Source organism: Podarcis vaucheri, assembly GCF_965113315.1.
Source record: "Podarcis vaucheri genome assembly, chromosome: 18".
Lineage (NCBI taxonomy): Eukaryota > Metazoa > Chordata > Lepidosauria > Squamata > Lacertidae > Podarcis > Podarcis vaucheri.
The window spans coordinates 11980736-12004012 of record NC_138756.1 but is presented as its reverse complement, the minus strand read 5'-3'; the positions used below and the strand labels follow the sequence as shown (position 1 = coordinate 12004012).

At 49.4% G+C, this 23277-nt stretch overlaps 2 protein-coding genes across 2 annotated transcripts; one reads left to right on the top strand and one right to left on the bottom strand.

The window, feature by feature from the left end:
• Positions 1-291: 291 nt before the first annotated feature.
• Positions 292-14812, bottom strand: PLPPR3 (phospholipid phosphatase related 3). The gene is made up of 8 exons (XM_082206389.1): positions 14567-14812; positions 10235-10374; positions 9153-9338; positions 8251-8380; positions 5399-5594; positions 4586-4643; positions 2507-2680; positions 292-1839 (listed from the first exon to the last, which is right to left on the bottom strand). The coding sequence occupies exons 2-8, from the start codon at positions 10307-10309 to the stop codon at positions 547-549; spliced, it is 2112 nt and encodes a 703-aa protein (XP_082062515.1). The 5' UTR covers positions 10310-10374; positions 14567-14812; the 3' UTR covers positions 292-546.
• Positions 14813-17415: 2603 nt separating this feature from the next.
• On the top strand, positions 17416-23045 carry CFD (complement factor D). Its single transcript, XM_082206709.1, has 5 exons — positions 17416-17615; positions 18280-18430; positions 19329-19473; positions 21352-21609; positions 22611-23045. The coding sequence occupies exons 1-5, from the start codon at positions 17561-17563 to the stop codon at positions 22785-22787; spliced, it is 786 nt and encodes a 261-aa protein (XP_082062835.1). The 5' UTR covers positions 17416-17560; the 3' UTR covers positions 22788-23045.
• The last annotated feature ends 232 nt before the right edge of the window (positions 23046-23277 follow it).

The following is a 23277-nucleotide window of genomic DNA, read 5'->3' as shown; positions in this document are numbered from 1 at the left end:
TGCATTGGAGACCAAGAAAACATCTCTGAATCATCACCAGGGGAAGGCTTCATCTTGCAAGCTAAATTACCCACCCATTTGACTTTTCAAATACGACACACCCTCCCCAAACTGCGCAGGCTCCAGGGCGATGGGAGATCGTACCAAGGGGTACAGTCCTGTGTCCCTTCCGTAATGTTTAAACCACCCCATGCCAGGCTCCCCGCTCTGGCCGGCTTTACAATCAGTAGTTACGAATAAATTACACTTGTCCTGAAAATCAACAGCACCAATAATTTGTCGGGTATTTGAAAAAAAAAATCCCTTCAGCGGTCCCTCAATGTCCCCGCAATAATCCAGAAGAGGGACGGGCGATTCCTTGGCCAAAAACCAGCAGGAAATCCCCAAAATTTGGTCCACAGAGCTTCCCCAAAATAGACACCGGATCCCGGCTGTTCGACGCTCGGTAAACGGAGATCTTTGCCACGGAGACGGCGACCGAAATCAATTTTATTTTTGGAAACGGGAGGAATCGTCCCCATCCTGTTTCGGCCCCGCAGGTCGGACCTAGTCTTTGAACCGCCGATTAACTTGCATCTTCTTGTAGAAGTTTTCCGTCTCCTCCGCCTGGCCGTCCTTCTCTCCGACCGTCAGGCTCGTCGGCTTGCGGCGCAGCGTCGACTCGCGGCTGGGGCCCCCCAGCATGTTTTCCGCCGGGCTGGTCTCGCCGCCCCCCACTCCCGCCGCCACGTTGATGGTGGCCACGCTGCCGTACCGCGGCTCGTCTTGTTCGATGTCGCTGACCGACGACCCCGGGGAGACGCCGGCGCTCTTGGCCGGCCGGAAGCCACGGAAATCCTTGGCCATGTCGTTCAGCTCGTAAGCGTCCGTCCCGTCCGGCACTTTCTGCGTGGCTTTCCATTCCCACGGCCCGTTCCCGGACGACAGGTGCACGACTGGATGGTGCGGGGCGTGGGCGTCGATAGTGACGACGCTGGAGCTGTCCCGTTCCGACGGCGACCGGTACTGCGAGGAATCGGAGCTGGTGGACGACGAAGACGTCTCCGAATGTTTGGGCGTCACCGAAACCATCCCTGGCTGCTTGGACATGGCGATGACCTGCATCAGGCGCGGCGGGTTGGCCACTCTCTGCGACGCCGACCCTTTCTCGGCCATCATCATCCATTTCGCCCGCACGGCCGAGCTGCTCTTGGGCGAAATGTTGGCCCCTGCGTTCGCCTGGCTTTCCTCGGGGATGTGGACCAGCTGGGTCGCTCCGGGTCTCGGCTGGATGAGGACCCGGGGCCCCATGGCGGCGCGCTCGGCCGTCCGGGCCTGGACAGTGGGGTACAGCGACGGCGGGATGTGTTCGTCGTCCTCTCCAACCAAGCAATCGGAGCCGACCCGCCGGGCCACTTCCTCGGCCAAGGTCATCCCCCGGCCTTCGACGGACTTTTGCTTCCATTCGGTGATCAGCTGCTTGGACCGTGAGGCGTCCACGGGGACGTGGATGGTCATGTGGCGCCGGGCGGGGTCGTCCATCGAGGGCGTGTTGACCCTGGGCAGCGTGTTGCTGAAGGTGACCATGTTCTCCTTGCCCATGGGGCTGCGGGGGGCCAGGAGGTCCACGTCCACGCTGGCCCGCTTCAGGCTGCCCAGGGAGTTCTTCTCGCGCTGGACCTGTCGGTTGATGCCCTCCAGCCGCGTCTGCGGGTTCAGCTCATCGGTGCTGACCGACTTGTTCTGGTGGTAGACCGAGTCGTGGCCCCGCTGGGTCAGGGCCCGCAAAGCGTCCTTGGCGGGGGGGTTGGACGGGGCCTTCTCGGCCGGAGCACGGAAGTTGCCCACGGCGTGGTAGGCCTGTTTGGGGGCAGGGAATGACAGGTGTTAAAGACTGGATTTACATCTAAGCTAAACAAACTACGGCTTAGGGCCCCGCTCTCTTGGGGACCCCCCCAAAAAAATAAAGGGGGGGAACTGGATGTACATTTCCAAAATATAATATTGAAAAAAACAACAACCTACAAATGCTGTGCGTTAAAAGGGGAATGTTAAAACTCTGCTAAGTTATAGAGCATGGGTAGGCAAACTAAAGCCCGGAGGCCGGATCCAGCCCAATCGCCTTTGCAATCCGGCCCACAGATGGTCCAGGAACCAGCGTGATTTTATACGAGTAAAATGTGTGCTTTTATTTAAAATGCATCTCTGGGTTATTTGTGGGGCGTAGGAATTCGTACATTATTATTATTTTTCAAAATATAGTCCGGCCCCCCACAAGGTCTGAGGGACAGTGTACCGGCCCCCTGCTGGAAAAGTTTGCCGGCCCCTGTAATATAGAACTTTCCAGCGCAAATTAGAAAGGATATTAATAAACAATATATTCTCTCCTGTCTCCCTGAACATTCCCACGTGTTCGCCCACCCGGGCCCCGACTCGCCGCGGACCTCTTGAGCGTCAGCGAGGTGGCCCCAAACCCGGTGTCCCCCCCCCAAAGTCCGGGAAAGGGGTCTTAGGAGAAGAGACTTGCCAGGTATGCTGCGATGCCGGACCCGATCAGGAAACCCACGTAGACGTCGATGGGGTGGCTGCGGTACTGTGTGATCTGCGTCAGGCCGCAGATCCCGGCCGCGATGGCGAAGGTGAAGACCAGGATGGGTTTGAGGAGTTTGGTGCTGTCGGAGATGATGGAGTTGAAGTACATCTGCAAAGATTGATGGCGGGGGTCGTGAAGGCACTCTTTGAAACGTAATAAAACACCACATTTTTTGAAAGAACTTCTGATGCCTTCTAAAAGTCAGGTAGATCACCCAGCTCTACCTCTCCTTTAAATCGGAACCAGTGAAGGCGTTGAAGGTCCTGTGTGAGTGCCTGGAGGCGGTTGGAGGATGGATGGCGGATAACAGATTGAGGTCGAATCCTGACAAGACAGAAGGACTGTTTTGGGGGGGGGGGACAGAGAGTGGGCAGGTGTGGGGGACTCCCTGGTCCTGAATGGGGTCACTGTGCCCCTGAAGGACCAGGTGCGCAGCCTGGGGGTCATTTTGGACCCACAGCTGTCCATGGAGGTGCAGGTCCGTTCTGTGTCCAGGGCAGCTCCATCTGGTACGCAGGATGAGACCCTCCCTGCCCGCGGACTGCCTTGCCAGAGCGGTGCATGCTCTGGTTATCTCCCGCTTGGACTACTGCAACATGCTTTACGTGGGGCTGCCTTTGAAGGTGACCTGGAAACTGCAATTAATCCAGAGTGCGGCAGCTAGACTGGTGACTGGGAGCGGCCGCCGGGACCACATAACACCGGTCCTGAGAGATCTGCATTGGCTCCCAGTACGTTTCAGAGCACAATTCAAAGTGTTGGGGCTGACCTTGAAAGCCCTAAACAGCCCAGTATACCTGAAGGAGCCTCTCCACCCCCATCTTCCAGCCCGGACACCGGGGTCCAGCTCCGAGGGCCTTCTGGCAGTTCCCTCATTGCAAGAAGTGAGGTTACAGGGAACCAGACAAAGGGCCTTCTCTCCCTTCCCTTCAGATGTGAAGGAAATAAGCAGCTATCCTATCTTTAAAAGACACCTGAAGGCAGCCCTGTTTAGGGAAGTTTTTAATATTTAACGCTGGACTGTTTTTAGCATTTGATTGGAAGCCGCCCAGAGCGGCTGGGGGAAACTCAGCCAGATGGGCGGGGTATAAATAATAAATTATTATTATAGGTAGTTATTTATCTCCTTGAGGGTGTTCCACAGGGCAGGTGCCACCACCGAGAAGGCCCTCCACCTGGTTCCCTGTAACTTAACTTCTCCCAGGAGACCCTGGGAGCTGGGCCTTGGCATCCGGGATGGAAGATGGGGGGTGGAAATGCTATGGACTCATTGGGGGCATGGCTGTGGGCTCCCATTGTGGGAGCACGCCAAGGGGGCCATCACAATTAAGGTCCTGCCCTTCAACATTTGCCACCGCGCCATGGAAAACAGGGGAGGAAGTTGGAAAAATGACAAACTTTTGAAAACATAATTTTAGGATGGAAGAATGAGGAAACCCCGGCAAAAGAACAGTGGCAAGATAAATGGATGAACTACGCAGAACTGGCTAATTTGACATACAAACTGCGGGACAAGGACAACTGTGACTTTAAAGAAGAATGGGAACTTTTCACAAATTGCTTAGAAAGACAACAAAATGAATTGGCAGGTTTTGAATAAGCATGCACAGATTTATTGCCTGATGACACGGTAGACAGATAATGTAAGGATTTGTCTAATTTTATAACATGCAGAGAATAAGATGTGCTGAGAAATCAGAGAGAGGAACTGAGGGAAGTCTCTGGGGGAGGGTTTGAGGGGGGGTGATGAAAAAAGGGGAAAAATAATGAATATGATATGTTATGTTGAAATTGCTAATAAAAACATTTTAAAAAACAAGAAGGTAATTTTAAAGATTGCAAAATTCGCCACCCTTTCTGCGAAGGCTTGAAACCGAAGCGGATTGAGGTGGGGCCTTGTTGCTGCCCAATACTCAACCCCACTCTAGCCTGAATCCCAGAGATAGTTCCCAGAATGAGCAGCTGATTCTGATCATCCAGCCAGCGGATCGCGGACGGGGACCGGGGACTCACCGACACGTAGACGGCGGCGAAAGCGGAGAGCGTGGCGTGCTGGGAGGGGAAGGTTTTCCTGGGGAAAGGAAAGGGGGGGAAAAGGAAACGTCATACAGGAACAATTGCTGCAAACTGGGGTGCAGAGTGGGGGGCGATTCGCCCCCCCCCGCTTAGCTCCAGCAGGCGGCGGTCACCACCGAATTTTTTAAAAAAATACTTTTTATTGTCATTTTCAAAAAAAACAAAATAAAACAATCTTTACATTCATTCTTAATGTCGTCTTATTTACATTGCACTAAATCACGCCTCGACTTCCTTCCCTCCCTATCCTAGTCCTGCTGTAGTTCTTAAACTTCTACAGTTCAATGCTATATATGTCACAAATTTACTCCATTCTTCTGTGAACTTTGACCCTTTTTGGTGTCGGATTTTATTTGTCATTATTGCTAATTCAGCATATTCAAAAAGTTTTGCCCGCCATTCCATGAATGTTGGAATCTCTGATGACTTCCATTTTTGTGCTACAAGCACCCCAGGTGCCACCATTGCATATTGAAATAACTTATGGTCTTCTTTTTTTTATTTCATCCCCTATTATCCCTCTGGTTTTTTTGGGAAGGTGTATCTAAAAAGTTTCTTTAATTCATCATATATCAGGTTCCAAAATCCTTTCATTTTCTCGCATAGCCACCACATATGATAAAGGTCCCCATCTTTATTTTTACATTTCCAACAAACTTTGTTTCCCATTTTGTATATTTTCGCCAATTTGACCGGGGTAATATATTACACCGGTAACCGCCGGATTTTGGAACAGCGTCCCGGCCTCACCTGGCTGACAGGATGGCATGCTGGTCTTGCCCCGAACATATGTCCTGCGTGATGTACGGATTGGCGTCGCAAGAGATGCCTAGAAGGGTATAGTTGGGCTTGCAGACAGTCAGGAAGAACGGGGCGTGGTACCCCGTGGCCAGCTGGATCACGTCCGTCACGAGGGCCGTGGCGCAGAGACCGAAAACGTGCACACCTGCCGGGATATTAGAGATTTGTTTCCCGCCGGGACAGAGCCCAGGGGCAGAGAAACTGTAAACCTGGGATGGGGATCCTTATCCAGCTCTTCACACCCATTTCTGGTGTCAAGCAAGGACCGCAGACAGGGCCAGATTTAGGTTTGATGCGGCCCTCAGCTCCTGAAGGAAATGGGGCCCTTTCTATGTCCAGCTGTCCTTTGTCCACAACAAATTTGTGTGTGTTGAATATATGCTACATAGTCATTTATGGACTTCACAGGTATCTCAAGACATTTGCGCATCACAAAAGATGTGTTTTATCAAAGTCATCGTTGGACTGAAATGCCGTTAAAAAGAAGTATATTAATAGTGAAATGCAATTAAGAAGAAGTACCGTATTTTTCGCTCTGTAAGATGCACCAGACCACAAGACGCACCTAGTTTTTAGAGGAGGAAAACAAGAAAGAAAATATTCTGAATCCCAGAAGCCAGAACAGCAAGAAGGATCACTGCGCAGCGAAAGCAGCGATCCCTCTTGCTGTTCTGGCTTCTGGGATAGCTGCACAGCCTGCATTCGCTCCATAAGACGCACACACATTTCCCCTTACTTTTTAGGAGGGGAAAAGTGAGTCTTATAGAGCAAAAAATACAGTATATTAATAGTGAAATGCAATTAAGAAGAAGTATATGGATAGTGAAATGATTATGATGCTCCAACCCAAAATGCTTTTTGATGCATAACAAACTGAATAATGCAAACACATTTCTAAAGTTCCTTTAGGAACACAATTTACAAAGACTCATTATCTGGTCTCTAGAAACTTGCTATAACACAAAATAGGTGCAAACTGCTAAGAATGATAAATAGCAGAATGTAAGGTAAAGGTAAAGGGACCCCTGACCGTTAGGTCCAGTCGCGACCGACTCTGGGGTTGCGGCGCTCATCTCGCTTTACTGGCCGAGGGAGCCGGCGTACAGCTTCCGGGTCATGTGGCCAGCAGGACTAAGCCGCTTCTGGCGAACCAGAGCAGTGCACGGAAATGCCGTTTACCTTCCTGCCGGAGCGGTACCTATTTATCTACTTGCACTTTGACGTGCTTTCGAACTGCTAGGTGGGCAGGAGCTGGGACATAGCAACGGGAGCTCACCCCGTCATTGCGGGGATTCGAACCGCTGACCTTCCGATCGGCAACTCCTAGGCTCTGTGGTTTAACCCACAGCGCCACCCGTGTCCCTCTCGCCATCCTCTGAGCCCCCCCCAAAAAACCCCACTTTTCAGGGCATACACAGGGCAGAGACTGTCCGGCTCTCCCTTCTCATTCAGCCCTACAGAAAAGAAAAGCACCAAATTCTTAGCATCCTCCCGATGCCCCAAAAGCAGAAAATTCCGTAGCTCAGTGGCAAACCATCTGCTTCCTTTTCCCCCCCTCTTTGCCAAATCATTTTTATTGATTTTCCAAATCTTAACGAATGAACCAAAACCAATTCAATACAGTTTTCCAACATTCCCACGCTCGGTCCTCGATGCACCCAAAATTTCCTCTTTGTGTGCCTCTTGCTGCCGCAGTTATTTCTAATTCGCTTTTCATTCCATATCCTTAGCAGGGATTTTTGTTTGTTATTTTTAACCTATTATCCTTACCCATCTGCTATCTGTTTGCCAATTCCTGCATGTGCTATATTTTAACACTTCCGAAAGCTATGGTTGCTCGGGAAATTGCAGTTGGTCGATAATGATTGTTCCTAAAATAAACCCCCTTCCTTCTGCGTGCACGAGAACCTAATAGTTTGCATTCATTAGATGGTCTCCCTTTGCTTCTTATTTAAGCACGGTCTGCTTTGTCCAAGATTCTTCCTCCCCAAATCCACTCTAATCTCCAGCCCATAGATCTCTTTCCTCCTCTCAGGGTCTATTGTCCATTTCAAAAGAGGAATTTCAATGACATCCACCTTCTCGTAGCACTGGCTTTGCACGCAGGAGATACCAGGTTTTGATCCCCGATGATAAAAAAGGCGTCCTCATGGCTGAGAGTGGAGGGCTGGGGCAATAAGAACACAGAGAGCTTATTTACATCTAAGCTAAACAAGCTCTCTCTAGGGCCCCACTCTCTTGGGGCCCCCAAAAAAAAATTAAAGGAAAAAAACACCTGGATGTACATTTCCAAAATATAAGATAAAAAACAAATAGAATAAAACCTACATCCAGCAACAGTGTTTTGTGTTGTGTCAGCTCCTCGGGTGTGAGTCATGGGCCCCGCCTGCTCCCTAAAATATCACTGGTTTGCTCCTTTCTATACATAGAGTGCCTACATTCTGCACCCTATATGGGTGCAGGTGGCATGGGTGGCTCTGTGGGTTAAACCACAGAGCCTAGGGCTTGCCCATCAGAAGGTTGGCGCTTCGAATCCCCGCAATGACAGAGTGAGCTCCCGTTGCTCGGTCCCTGCTCCTGCCAACCTAGCAGTTCGAAAGCACATCAAAGTGCAAGTAGATAAATAGGTACCATTCCGGCGGGAAGGTAAATGGCGTTTCCGTGCGCTGCTCTGGTTCACGGCTTAGTCCTGCTGGCCACATGACCCGGAAGCTGTACGCCGGCTCCCTCGGCCAATAAAGCGAGATGAGCGCCGCAACCCCAGAGTCGGCCACGACTGGACCTAATGGGGATGAACTTACCCACGAACCGGACCGTCCTGCGGAGGAAGGAGTTGAAATTGCATCCGCCGGCGTTGATGCTGCCCTCAGAGCTGGAGCGGCCTTTGACATTGGACTGCAGGCAGTAGATGATGCCTTCGCCAACCATGATCTGAGAGGGAGGGAGGGAAGAGGGGAGGGGTCAGAGCAAGCCCCTCCCCTCTCAGCGACTTCTCCGCCCAGGTGGGTGGGGCTTGTTGACAAGGGATGGGAGGGGATGGAATAGGACGTCCCTATTTCCCCTCTTTTAAGGGGAGAAACACTGGAGGGGATGGAATAGGACGTCCCTATTTTCAGGGGAGAAACGTTGGAGGGGGTGGAATAGGACGTCCCTATTTTCAGGGGAGAAACGTTGGAGGGGATGGAATAGGACGTCCCTATTTCCAGGGGAGAAACGTTGGAGGGGATGGAATAGGACGTCCCTATTTTCAGGGGAGAAACGTTGGAGGGGATGGAATAGGACGTCCCTATTTCCAGGGGAGAAACGTTGGAGGGGATAGAATAGGACGTCCCTATTTTCAGGGGAGAAACGTTGGAGGGGATGGAATAGGACGTCCCTATTTTCAGGGGAGAAACGTTGGAGGGGATGGAGTAGGACGTCCCTATTTTCAAGGGAGAAACGTTGGAGGGGATGGAATAGGACGTCCCTATTTTCAGGGGAGAAACGTTGGAGGGGATGGAATAGGACGTCCCTATTTTCAGGGGAGAAACGTTGGAGGGGATGGAATAGGACGTCCCTATTTTCGCAGGAGCTGGAGAAAGCAGGAATATTTTGTCCAGTGTGGGACCCGTACCCACGACCCGCAGATTAAGAGCCGCCTCCTGTACCAACTATAGCTATAATAAAAACCCAAGAGGGAAGGAGGGGTCGGAACGCTACTTACGGAGGCTGCGGGGGCCGCGAAAGCCAAGCTGAGCAGCATGAGCAATGGGATCATCTCTTCGTTGGTTTCCACGTAGGGCATGGAAAGAGCCCGGTCATAACATTGGAAGCCCACCTTGGCGGGCTTGAAGAGGTCCGTCAGCTCCAAGAAGTAGAGCGTCACAATCGAGGAAGCCACAATGGGCAGCTGGGAGACAAAAGGGGGAGAGGGGGGAGAAGAAGGCGCTATCTTTTGGGTAAAGGGACCCCTGACCATTAGGTCCAGTCGTGGCCGACTCTGGGGTTGGATGTCCGGCTTCCAAAAAACATTTGAAAACCGGAACACTCACTTCTGGGCTTTCAGCATTTGGGAACCAAGCTCCTACTGTAAACCTGATGGAATAATTTTGATGGCACCAAATACAGCGGTACCTTGTCTCTCAAACTTTATCCGTTCCAGAAGTCTGTTTGACTTCCGAAATGTTCGGAAACCGAGGCGCGGCTTCTGATTGGCGCAGGCGCACTGGAAACAATAGCCAACAGTTGTGTCGGACGTTCGGCTTCTGAAAAATGTTTGAAAATCGGAACACCCACTTCCGGGTTTTTGGTGTTTGGGAACCAGGGCGTTTGGGAACCAAAGTGCCACTGTATATATCATTCCCCAGAATGCTTTGGTTATCTTGCATGTCCACCAAATAAAGTTCTCCTAAACAAAAGATATAGGGGCGCGGATGGTGCTATGGGTTAAACACAGAGCCTAGGACTTGCTGATCAGAAGGTCGGTGGTTCGAATCCCCACAATGGGGTGAGCTCCTGTTGCTCTGTCCCTGCTCCTGCCAACCTAGCAGTTTGAAAGCACGTCAAAGTGCAAGTAGATAAATAGGTACCACTCCAGCAGGAAGGTAAATGGCATTTCCGTGCGCTGCTCTGGTTTGCCAGAAGCGGCTTAGTCCTGCTGGCCACATGACCCGGAAGCTGTACGCCGGCTCCCTCGGCCAGTAAAGAGAGATGAGCGCCGCAACCCCAGAGTCGGCCACGACTGGACCTAATGGTCAGGGGTCCCTTTACCTTTACCTGTATAGATGACGGAAAAGTTCTGCTTACCTCGACAAAGTAAAAGCAGGGAAGAAGAGTCATGCTGTCTTTCGGAGCCTTGGCCTTGTCCTTTGCCGAGATCATGGTGTCAGCGGTGGGATTCAGAGGAATCTGGTGGGTAGGGGTCTCAGCCTAGGTCCTGATCATCGCTGCCACGAGACATCACAGAACCAAAACCAGCAGGAGTTAAAAACCACAGAATTGTAGAGCTGGAAGGGAACCCTAGGGGTCATCTAGCCCAACCCTCTTTGCCCCGTGCAGGACTCGAACCCACAACGCTGAGCTTAAAAGTCTCACGCTGACCTATCCCGGTCGGAGCCAATTGAGCCCTACTCAGAGGAGACCCGCTGAAACCACGAGACCTGTAATAATAATAATATTTATACCCCGCCCATCTGTCTGGGTTTCCCCAGCCACTCTGGGCGGCTTCCAACAGAAGATTAAAAACACCCAACATTACAAGCTTCCCTAAACAGGTCTGCCTTCAGATGTCTTCTAAAAGTCAGAGAGTTGTTTATTCCCTTGACATCTGGCGGGAGGGTGCCACCACCGAGAAGGCCCTCTGCCTGGTTCCCTGTAACTTTGCTTCTCGCAGGGAGGGAACCGCCAGAAGGCCCTCCGGAAATGGACCCAGGTGTCCTGGGTGGAGACGCTCCTTCAGGGATACTGGGCTGAGGCTGTTTAGGTCTTTCAAGGTCACTTTGAATTGTGCTCGGAAACGTCCCGGGAGCCAGTGTAGGTCATTCAGGACTGGTGTTAGGTGGTCTCCACTCCCAGTCCCCAGTCTAGCTGCCGCATTCTGGATTAGTTGCAGTTTCCAGGTCACCTTCAAAGGCAGCCCCACGGAGAGCGCATGGAAGTAGTCCAAGCGGGAGATAACCACCATAATATTAATATAGGATAGAGAGAGTTGTGCATCAAAATCATTCCTGTCTGAAGGGAGGGTGCCACCACCGAGAAGGCCCTCTGCCTGGTTCCCTGTAGCCTCGCTTCTCACAGGGAGGGAACCGCCAAAAGGCCCTCAAGAGAGGGACCCCGGTGTCCGGGGTGGAGACGCTCCTTCAGGTATACTGGGCCATTTAGGGCTTTCAAGGTCAGCACCAACACTTTGAATTGTGCTCGGAAACGTCCTGGGAGCCAACGCAGGTCTTTCAGGACCGTTAGCCATCGATTCTGATGGGTCTACTCTGAACTTGACTAGCGATGGATCCATCCAGTTAAAATCCACAGGCGTGGGCAGACCGTAGGTGTATTCATTTTGGCAGGTCTACTCTGAGCAGGACTGACATTGGATCTGACCCTATTTAGAGGCACGTCCATCTCTCCCCCCCCCAGGTCCTATAGATCCGCTGTCTGTCAAAATGACCCATTTAACGCCCAAATCGATACCCGGAGTCCCAGCGGTCATAGCGGCGATCGCGGACCCTTAGTAAAAAGCATGGGGGCTTATTGCAATTCTATGGGGTGTGGTTTTTTTGGGGGGGGTTGTTGGTGGTGGTATTCCCTCTCAAGAGAGAGACCTTGCAGCCTGCCACCAAGGGAAACGATCGCTTACAGTACCTATGGACATCCAAAAATTTGGCACCAGATTTAACAGACTACAAGATAACATTATATATTTGGTGTCCTGGTGTAAACATAAACTCACCCCTTTTATCTCCCTTATTAATACTTGACGTTGCCTTTTTTTTAGTGTTTTAATATCATTATTTTATATCTCTCACAGTCTTAAAAATACATTCTTTTCGATTCTAGATTTAATAGGGTACTTAATATATTATAATTTCCCATCTATCTCCATTAGTAGGTCCCTACATGTAAGCCGTATTGCGTCCCTATTTAATTTTTTGATTGCCATTACCTCTGTTGGAGACAACCACCATGGAGTCTTTTGTTCCAATAGGTCTTTATATTATTCCCACACTTTAGAAAGTGGTCTCCTAATTATATGATTGCAAAATCCTTTATGTACTTTCCCTTTCTCGTGCCATAAATACGCATGCCATCCGAATCGATGATCATGCCCTTCCAGATTTAACATATCTGTATTTTCTTATTTAATCCACTCCCGCAACCAAGTAACGCGAGAGGCTTCATAATACAGTTTAAAAAATGGAAAGGAGAAAACCTCCTCTCTCTCTCTCTCTCTCTCTCTCTCTCTCTCTTTCTTTCTCTGTCTCTCTCTCTCTGTCTCTCTCTCTCTGAAACATCTCTTGCCCAACATCTGTCTCGAAGCCACAGCAGACAGCGTTCGAAATTAGCCAGGCGTATTTTGCACTCGGCTTTTGGCCGTTTGCCACCGAGTGAAGATTCTTGGGTGCCAGGATGACACCTGACGCCTCCGCCATCTGGGGATCCTTGAACCTGGACTGTTTCCACACACTTAAGACCCCACCCTGTAGAATTCCATCTGTTATATTTTACTTGCACAATTGGAATGAATTTCAGGAACCGAAATTCTACTTCTGTGCAGCCTGAGCAGGAGGAACGAACGGCGTTTTAGCGATTTGTTGCTGATTGCCTTCGCTTCCCCCCCTGCTCCACATTGGGAAGAATATTCCCGTGTTATGAACGGTCCGTGTTGCTGTTAAGAAAAAGAGGTCGAATAGGCCAGAATATATGTGCAATGTCTCCCAAAGACCAGGATGGATTGGAACAAAACAGGGGGAAATAATATTTGATGGATGTGAAAGCGGAAAACCGATTTGAACCGTCATAGCGAAAGATGGAGAGATGTGTGAAATGTAAAACGAACCATGGAAAGAGAAGAATGGAAGTCGTTTGGGTATTTTAAAGTTTGTAAAATGTTGATTTGGAATTGTAAAATTGTAAATTTAATAAAAGGTATCTTTTAAAAAAAAAAATAGAACAAAACAAGAAAAACAGTCTTTAAATGTGAAATACAGGTTTTTGTTGTTTAAAAAACAATTAAGCCCATGTTGTCCATTGAAATGAATGAATTTAAATAACTCAACCAGCAGTTATTTTACAGGTTCTGGGATTTTCCCAGAGTAAGGCATCCTTCATTATGAAATCCAGTCCCCTCCCCAGATCCCAAACAAATCCGTTTTCTGGATTTACTTAGGGAGGCGTGTGGACTCTGCACATGCTCTGAGCCGCTGCGTTCTTCATTATTTGTTTCGTGCCTCTCCAGCTCAGATCCAAACCTGAGGTTTAGCTGCGTTTGTGCCAAGCCTCTAGCCCCTGTTGAGTCTCTGTTGGCTACTTCTGTAACATGGGATAACAGGAAAGGAGGAATATCAGTATCAACCCATTTTACAGAGGTGGCCAACTGAGGCTCAGAAACCGCCAGCTTCTGACTCCAGGGCTCTTGTTGTGGAGACAAAGAAAACATTGAAAGAGGATGCATCAAATGGCCGTATAAATGTATTATTATTTTTTAAGTCAACCCGGTAAGGGAAGTGTTTCAGAGTCCGTTTCCATCCAGCAATCCCAGTTTGAGAAATCCTACAAGGTCACAGCACCCCCTTGTACCAGCCCCTGGTACTCGCAGATAGACTTCATATCCACATAGAGGTTTCATTTGGCGGCCAACACCAATAACCAATGTCTAAACTGCCCACTCCCTTTTGAAAAAAGGCGTAGAGCTCTCTGGTCAGCGACCGAAATAAACCGATTTGTTCAGAAGGCGGGCAAGGAACCACCAACACCAGCATCTTGTGGCGGTGAGTTCCGAAGGAACCCGCAACCCAAGGTGTGTGTGTTTTCCCCCCAGAGCTAATGGATGCTTTGGGAAGTTACAAGTGGCCAGACAGCCTCATCCATCCTTTTTTTTAAAAAAAATATCTTTTCTTTTCCATTTCAAGGACCGAGAGGTTATAAGCGATCGATCGATCAATAAAAATACTCATCGCAGCATAAAACGGGGGTCTCGTTGGGTCTCAGACCATTCCCACCCCAAAGCCCAAAACCCCAAGTGGTGTGTGGCTGGGAATACGGTAATCGCCCTAATAATAATGGACCATTCTGCGATTTATTTTCTCCTTTTCTTTTTGGGGGGTTGGATATTTTGCGGCTATTGTTCAGGGATGGGTTCTAATAGGACAATGCAAATGTCAGAGAGTGAGCTGGGGGGGGTAAGAGAGAGCCCCCTTCTTGCATTTTTTTTTTGGGGGGGGTCTCATTGCAGTCAGCGTGACACAGAGTCCAAACCATCCCTTTGTCTGGAGACGCAAAATGGGGTGGATGTAGAGACGCTTGGATTTGCGTGCGAGAGAGAGAGAGAGAGAGAGAGAGAGAGGGATGATGGTGGCAGAAGAAAAGAAAGAAAACGAGGGGAGGGGAGGAAAAACAGTTTTTTAAAAATAAAATCAAACTTACCTGCCCGGCGTCTGCGAGGCACCCCCCGATTTGCAGCTGGAAACGGGGCGGGGGCGCGCGCGCATCTAGGGAGGAGGCAACCCTCTCCAAAATAATATAAAAATCTTATCTCGCCCCTTTTTGCCGCTCCGGGATGCAAAAGGACATTTCCATCGCCTCCTCTTGCTTGGGATTAGTGGCGAAGGGGATGCATGCGTTTTTAAAAGGGGGGGGGGTCTCCTTCCAGCTTTAGATTCCGCCCACCACCACGGGGGGGGGGTTGGAGAAGAGCGGAAAAATAATTCTCCTTTATACTTGGCTAAAAAGGTGGTTGGTTCTGAAATTGGAGAGGGTTTTGCTTTTTCAAAACCCGGGTGGGGGTGCGCGTGGGTTGGCACTGGAAGAATGACCACCTGCACCCCACCAATGAGAGAGGGGGGGCTCAGGAACTGGGTGGAGGGGGGGGGATTCAGACCGCCTCTCTTTCCCTGCGCTCTGCGCTAGCCAAAAATGGATAGCATGGTTTTCTCTCTCTCTTTCTTTCTTTCTCTCTCTAGCCCCAGCTCCTGCAAGCCTGAGCACAAAGGGGCGAAAAAGGGGAGGGGGGCCCCCGCTGGTTTGATTTGTGGGTGGGGGGGAGAGGCGGGGGAGGCGGTGGGTGGCGGCTGCTCCGCGCGCGCGTCTCTATCCAACCTCCGGTTTCCATAGAGAGCGCGGTGATGCCCGTGTTTGGCGCAAAAAGCGCATCTCCAAATGCCAAAATTTGGGGTTGCGCGTTATTTTGAGAGCGGGGAGGGTACGCTGGGGGGGTTATGGGGGGGGGAGAGAGCAGGGCTCGTGAGCCACACCCTCCATCACTGACTGCGCAGGGGGGGCTCTCTCTGCACAGACTCAGCGACAGAAAATGCCCCCCCTCCAGGTCCCCATCCGATTCTTTCTCGGTGAAAAAAACAGGTCCGGGGGCTCCAACCCCCCAGGCAGTTTTTCCCCAGCCTTCTCTTTTAGTTTCCCTTAGAATAGGGCCAAATTTTTTTATATTATTATTATTATTATTATTATTAAGGAAACGCTTCTCCAGTCCTCGGGGAGGAAAGGGTGGGCTTAGCGCCTGAGCATAAGCAGAGTGCATCCCACCTACTTTCCAAAAAAAAAACCACACCCAGGCAATTATCAATTTGATAACCCTTGGGGAGGAAGGCGGGTAGTCCCTGAGCGTAAACAGAGTGCGTCCCATCCACTTTCCAAAAAAAACAGGCAAGAATCCATTTCATAACCCTTGGGGAGGAGGGTGTGGTAGCCTTTTAAACCCACTTTTAAAAATATATTCAGGCAAGAATCAGTTTCTCCATCCTGGGGAGGAGTGGGTGGAAGTAGTCTCTGAGCACAGGCAGAGTACTTCCAGCACAGAGAGAGATAAATCCTTTGGGAGCTGGTTTCTTTGTTTATAAAAGTGCACCTGTTCCCGTCTTCAGGCTAACTGTACCTTGGGGAAACCGGAAGAAAAGGAGGGCTTGGGGCGCGTTTATGCCCCCAAACCTGTTTCCACTACGAAGGGCTCAGAGGTAGCTTCCTCTGAGCTTGTGCAGAGTGTCTGCCCCTTATTCCTGAGCCCTCTGCCCAGGCTATGAATTAGGAGGAAACTTGAGCATTTGCACTTATTGGGAGCGGAGAGGCTTAGGTTAAGCCACTTGGATAATCTCACAGCTGTTGGGGGCAGCTGGGGACAGATCCTGCTTCCCTTTGACCATCATGATCTCAACACAGCGGCACCTCGGTCCTCAAACTTAATCCGTTCCGGAAATTCCATTCCAAAACCAAAGCGTTCCAAAACCAAGGCGCTCTTTCCCATAGAAAGGAATGCGAAACGGATCAATCCGTTCCGGACTTTTAAAAACAACCCCTGAAACAGCAACTGAACATGAATTTTACTATCGAACCAGACCACTGACCCATAAAATGAAAGCAATAAACAATGTACTGCAGTCAAACAATCAATCCATCAGTTCCACAGTCGCAAAAACAGAAAAAGAGCCACAAAAACGCAAAATAAATAGGAAAAACAGACAGAAATTGGTGTAACACTCAAATCGGAAGTGTTGACACTCAAAACGGAGCCCGTTCGGCTTCCGAAAAATGTTCGCAAACTGGAACATTTACTTCCAGGTTTGCAGTGTTTGGGTTCCAAGTTGTTTGAGTACCAAGGCGTTTGAGAACCAAGGGACCGCTGTATGGGTCCGAATAAATCCCCCTCCTGGTATCCAATATATCCCAGGAATCCTTGCCCAATATGCACCCAAAATAGTCTGTTTAAAATTCTGGTTTTCATGCCTAGGTGGCCTTTGTGGACTTCAATAGGTGACATGCAGCGTCAGGCGGGATTCATTGGTGACAAACTTTATTTATTTAGAAGCCTTGGTTGGGGGGGGGGGATCTCCAAGCGGTATGCAACGTAAAAGAAAAACCGACAGGATCATTGCGACAAAAATATAAAGCAGTGGTTGGAAAAGATTTAGAAGCAGAAAAAACTCAAATTGTGCTGTATACAACTTACTGGCTCCAATTTGTCCTGGATTTTAGGCAAGTTTATTATTATTATTATTATTGCATTTGAGTTGTTTTTTCCCTAGGGAAACCCCCAAATTTGGTGAGTTCCCCCCCTAGGGAAACCCCAAAGAGCTTTTCTTTGTTTAACGCCCCAAAGGAATGTGACTTATCGATTGACGGACATATGACATAGGCCTGTCCCAAGGACTTGGTTACAGGGGATTTCGAAATCCACGCAACTTGCAGAGCTCTGGCAAACAGTTTTATCAGATTTCGTGTGTCAAAGGAGGAAACTGCCAGATTGCCAATGCAAACAGGCTGCTTCCTCTTCTGTGTTTGTGCAGAGAAGGAAAAAAATAAAATCCCACGCTTCGGAGCCGATAAAATACGTCCTGGAAATCACATGCAAACACACCAATATATATCTTTCCTAAGTTCAGCAGAACTTATTCCTGACAGCCTGACTCGAAGATGGCTTTTTCTTCCATCTGGCTCCCAGTTGTTTTGGGCCTCTTCGCCGCAGATGGTGAGTCGGCTGCAAAATCCTGCTTTCTCTCATTTATATATATATCTTATTTAGGTATTTATTATGTTGTTGTTGTTTAGCCGTGTCCGCCTCTGGCGTGTCTGACCCCCTGGACCAGAGCACGCCAGGCACTCCTGTCTTCCATTGTTTGGTCAAACTCATGCTGGTCTCTTCAAGAACACTGTCCCACCATCTCGTCCTCCGTTGTCCCCTTCTCCTTGCGCCCTCCATCTTTCCCAACATCAGGGTCTTTTCCAGGGAGTCTTCTCTTCTCATGAGGTGGCCAAAGTCTTGGAGCCTCAGCTTCAGGATCTGTCCTTCCAGTGAGCACTCAGGGCTGATTTCCTTCAGAATGGAGAGGTTTGATCTTCTTGCAGTCCATGGGACTCTCAAGAGTCTCCTCCAGCACCAGAATTCAAAAGCATCCATTCTTCGGCGATCAGCCTTCTTTATGCTCTCACTTCCATACATTACTACTGGGGTAACCATAGCTTTCCTCTGCCCTCCTCCTCCCTCTTTCCTTTGGTGCTGTGCCTTTTTAAATTTATTTCTTATTTTTTAAATATTTTATTTTCCGTTTTTCTAATAGAAACAGTTTTCACATGCATACAGATCATTAGGTTGCCTACCCATGATCTAACCCTCTGTGCTATTGCCTTCTCAGCAAGCCGCCCCAGAGGCCGTATCCTGGGGGGCCGGGACGCCCCCCGGCGCCCGTACATGGCCTCTCTCCAACTGAATGGGCAGCACCTCTGCGGCGGCTTCCTCATCGCCGACGAATGGGTTCTGAGCGCCGCCCATTGCCTGGAGGACGCGTAAGTATTCCTAGTATTGTAGAATTGTCAAGTCGGGAAGGGGACCCCAGGGGGTCATCTAGCCTGACCCGCTGCAATTCGGACGCCCCGTATGGGATTCGAACCCGCAACCTTGGCGTGATCCCCGCATCGGGCTCTAAACCAACAGAGCTGTCCCCTTGGATCTCCCCGTTGGGTTTCGCTGCTCTGCCGAGCCAATCCTTTCCGTCGCTTGGCGGAAACAGTAGATCCTGCGCGAAATCATTCCAAATAAGTCAATCGGGTGAAAAAAATCAGGAGAGAATGATTATAGGATTCATATAAATTATACGAAGAAGGTAGCTTCCTCAAATTGTGACCGGTGTAGTCTAGATTGAAAACTCCACAGGTGAACAAATTTATCTCTCCATAAAGTTTAAAACGATTACAGACAACCAAAATATGAGATTCTAGGAACCGTATTGTAGTCGAAGGAAGTCAATCTTTTTTCCCCCTTTTTTGCATTCAGATAAATGTTTTTCGTTTCGGACACAAAAGATATCTGATATCCAGCATTGCATTTCTCTTTATAAACCCCAATAAAATTTATCCAGGAATTATTCCGACCATTCCTGAGGGACCCTGGACCTAAGTTGTTCAGGGCCTTGTAAATAAAGTTTCCCAGATTTTTCCCCAATGAATTTGGGGACACTTTTCAACTTCAATAGGAATGATAGGGTTTTGCATGGGGACTGATTAGTAAATGAGTACCAACACCTCGAACCCTGCTCAATAGTAAGGGAACGACCGGTGGGGCTTTTTCCACAATGGTGTCGGCGATCTGGGCCCCCGAATCCGGGCCCAAGGGCAGCCCCACAAAGGCCCCATTGCAGAAGTCTAGCATTTTGGCCCAGTAACCTAACGGTGGTTTTCCACGCAGGGGCAACGGGACTTTTGCGGTTCTCCTAGGGGCACGATCGCTCTCCCTCCCCGAACCCCACAAGCGCCTATACGGGGTCCGCCAGCTGATCGCCCACCCCGGAAGCCACCGAGACACCAACCACGATGACCTCTTGCTGGTACAGGTGAGTGATGCTAGATAAGGCTGCCCTACAGATGCCTTCTAAAAGTCAGAAAGTTGTCTATTTCCTTGACATCTGGCGGGAGGGCGCCACCACTGAGAAGGACCCCTGTAACCTCACTAGGTCAGGCAGAGAGGCAATGACAGGCCCAAAATCACAGCCAGTGAGCTTCCGGGCCAAGGGGAGATTTGAACCCGGGTCTCTCAGTTCCCAGTAAGTCACCCTAATCCCTAAACAATACTGGATCTCTGATTTTCCCATCAGCCGCTTTGGGCGGCTTCCAGTTCATATAAAAACAGAATAAAACTTCAAACATTACAAGCTTCCCTAAACAGGGCTGCCTGCAGATGTCTTCTAAAAGTCAGATAGTTGTTTATTTCCTTGACATCTGACGGAAGGGGGCTACCACCGAGAAGGCCCTCTGCCTGGTTCCCTGTAACCTTACTTCTTGCAGGGAGGGAACCGCCAGAAGGCCCTCGGGAAAGGGACCCCGGTGTCCGGAGTGGAGACGCTCCTTCAGGTCTACTGGGCCTTTGAGGCCATTTAGGGCTTTCAAGGTCAGCACCAACACTTTGAATTGTGTTCGGAAACGTCCTAGGAGCCAATGCAGGTCTTTCAGGACCAGTGTGATGTGGTCTCTTATGTTCTATTTAACTGCATTTTGCATTTGTAAAAACCAGTAAAAAGGATTTAAATTGAAAATAAAATAGGAGGCAAAGCAAGGCTGCTTAGGGTAGCCCTGGCTGGATCGCCTTGCCATTTTGACTGCCCTTTCCCCGAAAAATATCTCTGCGACAAGGAAGCACGAAGTGCTGATCTCCGAAATCGAGAAGTTTGGAGGAGGGCAGTTTCAGGGAATTCCCCCAAAGAGGTGGGAAAACGTTGAGCAACCGGTTCTCCAGAAAACATGACGTTTCCCTTACGGGAAATCTCTTCTGCGAATAAGACGCAGGTTATTCTGGCAAACGCCAGAAGTTTTGGACTAATTGTGAGAGCGTGGCGCTGAAAATGCCAAGGTTGGAGGATGAATGGCGGCTAACGGATTGAGGTTGAATCCTGGCAAGACAGAAGGACTGTTCTTGGGGGACAGGGGGCAGGCAGGTGTGGAGGATTCCCTGGTCCTGAATGGGGTAACTGTGCCCCTGAAGGACCAGGTGTCATTCTGGACTCACAGCTGTCCATGGAGGTGCAGGTCAGTTTTGTGTCCAGGGCAGCTCCATCTGGGACTCAGGATGAGACCCTCCCTGCCCGCAGACTGTCTGGCCAAAGTGACGCATGCTCTGGTTATCTCCCGCTTGGACTACTGCAATGCGCTCTACATGGGGCTCCCTTTGAAGGTGACCCGGAAACTGCAATTAATCCAGAATGTGGCAGCTAGACTGGTGACTGGGAGCGGCCGCTGGGACCACATAACACCGGTCTTGAAAGACCTACATTTGCTCCCAATACGTTTCCGAGCACAATTCAAAGGGTTGGTGCTGACCTTGAAAGCCCTGAACGGACTCGGTCCAGTAGACCTGAAGGAGCGTCTCCACCCCCATCGTCCAGCCCGGACACCTGGGTCCATCTCCCTAGGCCCTTCTGGCGGTTCCCTCCCTGCGAGAAGCGAGGTTACAGGGAACCAGGCAGAGGGCCTTCTCGGTGGTGGCGCCCTCCGTTCAGATGTCGAGGAAATAAACAACTATCTGGCTTTTAGAAGACATCTGAAGGCAGCCCTGTTTAGGGAAGCTTTTTAACGTTTGATGTTTTATCGTGTTTTTAATATTCGATTGGGAGCCGCCCAGAGTGGCTGGGGAAACCCGGCCGGATGGGCGGCGTATAAATAATAAATTATTATTATTATGAAAACCTCCTCTGTCTTTCTCCGTCTCTGCCAACCAGCTGGACGAGGCAGCCTCCCTCAACCCGGACGTGCAGAAGCTGGCTTTCCAACGCCAGGGCAGGGACGTCCCCGAAGGGACCCTGTGCGAGGTGACCGGCTGGGGCATCACTCGCAACACGGGCAAGAAGCCGGACGTATTGCAGTATGTGGAGCTGGGGGTCATCGGCCGAGCCAAATGCAACCACCGGATCCACCACGACGGGGAGGTGACCGAGAAAATGATGTGTGCCGACTCCAAGAAAAAAGACTCCTGCAAGGTACTTTTTTGCACGAGAGTTCCTCCTCTTCGCACGGGGCAAGAGAAGGATTCCAATGTGTGCAACTCACCCTGCCGCGTCGCAGGGTTTTTTCCCCACTAAATGACCCTCTGCAAAAATTACAGTATTTTTTGCTCTGTAAGACGCACCAGACCACAAGACGCACCTAGTTTTTGGAGGAGGAAAACAAGAAAAAAAATATTCTGAATCCCAGAAGCCAGAACAGCAAGAGGGATCGCTGCGCAGCGAAAGCAGCAATCCCTCTTGCTGTTCTGGCTTCTGGGATAGCTGCGCAGCCTGCATTCGCTCCATAAGACGCACACACATTTTCCCTTCCTTTTTGGGAGGGGAAAAGGGTGTCCTATAAAGCAAAAAAAAAAATTATCTTTTTTAATGAATAACCGCTTTTTTATAGTTTTAGTTACGCCAACTTTTCGCTTTTATCGTTGTTTATTTTCCTTTTCCTTTCTTTCTCACTTTTTATTTCCATTATATAGCACACTCTATTCTAGATATCTTGACAATTGGATTACGTATACTGTGATAATGATCTCTTTAGTCTAGAAGGATCTAATGCAAGATTGGTTTGGTTTTTTTGTATGTCATGTCTGTTTAATAAAATGTTAATGAGAAATCACCATCATCATTGAGAATCCTGGGAGTGCAGGCATAATTCGAACACAGGACGTGGCTTATTAGCATGGGTAGGCAAACTAAGACCTGGGGGCCCAATCGCCTTCTCAATCCGGCCCGCGGATGGTCTGGGAATCAGTGTGTTTTTACATGAGTAGAATGTGTGCTTTTATTTCAAATGCATCTCTGAGTTATTTGTGGGGCATAGGAATTCATTCATTTATTTAATTTCAAAATATAGTCCGGCCCCCCACAAGGTCTGAGGGACTGGGGACCGGCCCCCTGCTGAAAAAGTTTGCTGACCCCAGGCTTATAGAGTAGTGGCAATAATCCAACGTTCTTGCTTTTTTCTCACCCCTTTTTCCCAGGGAGATTCAGGGGGGCCCCTCGTCTGCAACGGCGTCGCCGAAGCCATCGTGTCCACCGGCTCGCGAGTTTGCGGCAACTGGAAGAAACCCGGGATTTACACCCGAACCGCTCCGTACGCCGAATGGATCGACAGTGTCTTGGCCAATGCAACCAGTGGATCCCTCGCGGCCATTTAAGCACCAATAGCTAGAGGATCTCTCCTTGCCCCGCAAATTTAAGATGCAAATATTAGAAGTTTTTTCCAAATTTATTCTACAAATATCTCAGTAATAAAATGTCATTGATTGACTCTTCCAACTTTTCTTCCTTTTCCCTTTCTTGTTCTTTTTTATATATGTGTGCTTATCTGAAATATGTATGTATGTATTTGCAATATTTTGTAATAATGATGTTAAATAAAATCAATTTTAAAAAATAATAAGATGCAAAAATTAGATTTTGCATGTCTTTCCCGCGCGTTCCAGGCTTTAAGTTCTCCAAATCTGCAAAAAAATCCTTTGGTGTTTCAGCACAATTTTCTCTGTTTTTTTGTGCAATCCCTGCTGTTTCCCGCAAGCAAAAATTTCTCCTGGCGCAAGGCATTTTTGCACGTCATTTCCACGGACGTGCTTGTCGTTACCCCGAGGTTTTCTGCATTTTTTGCAAAAGCGCACCACGAAATTCGGA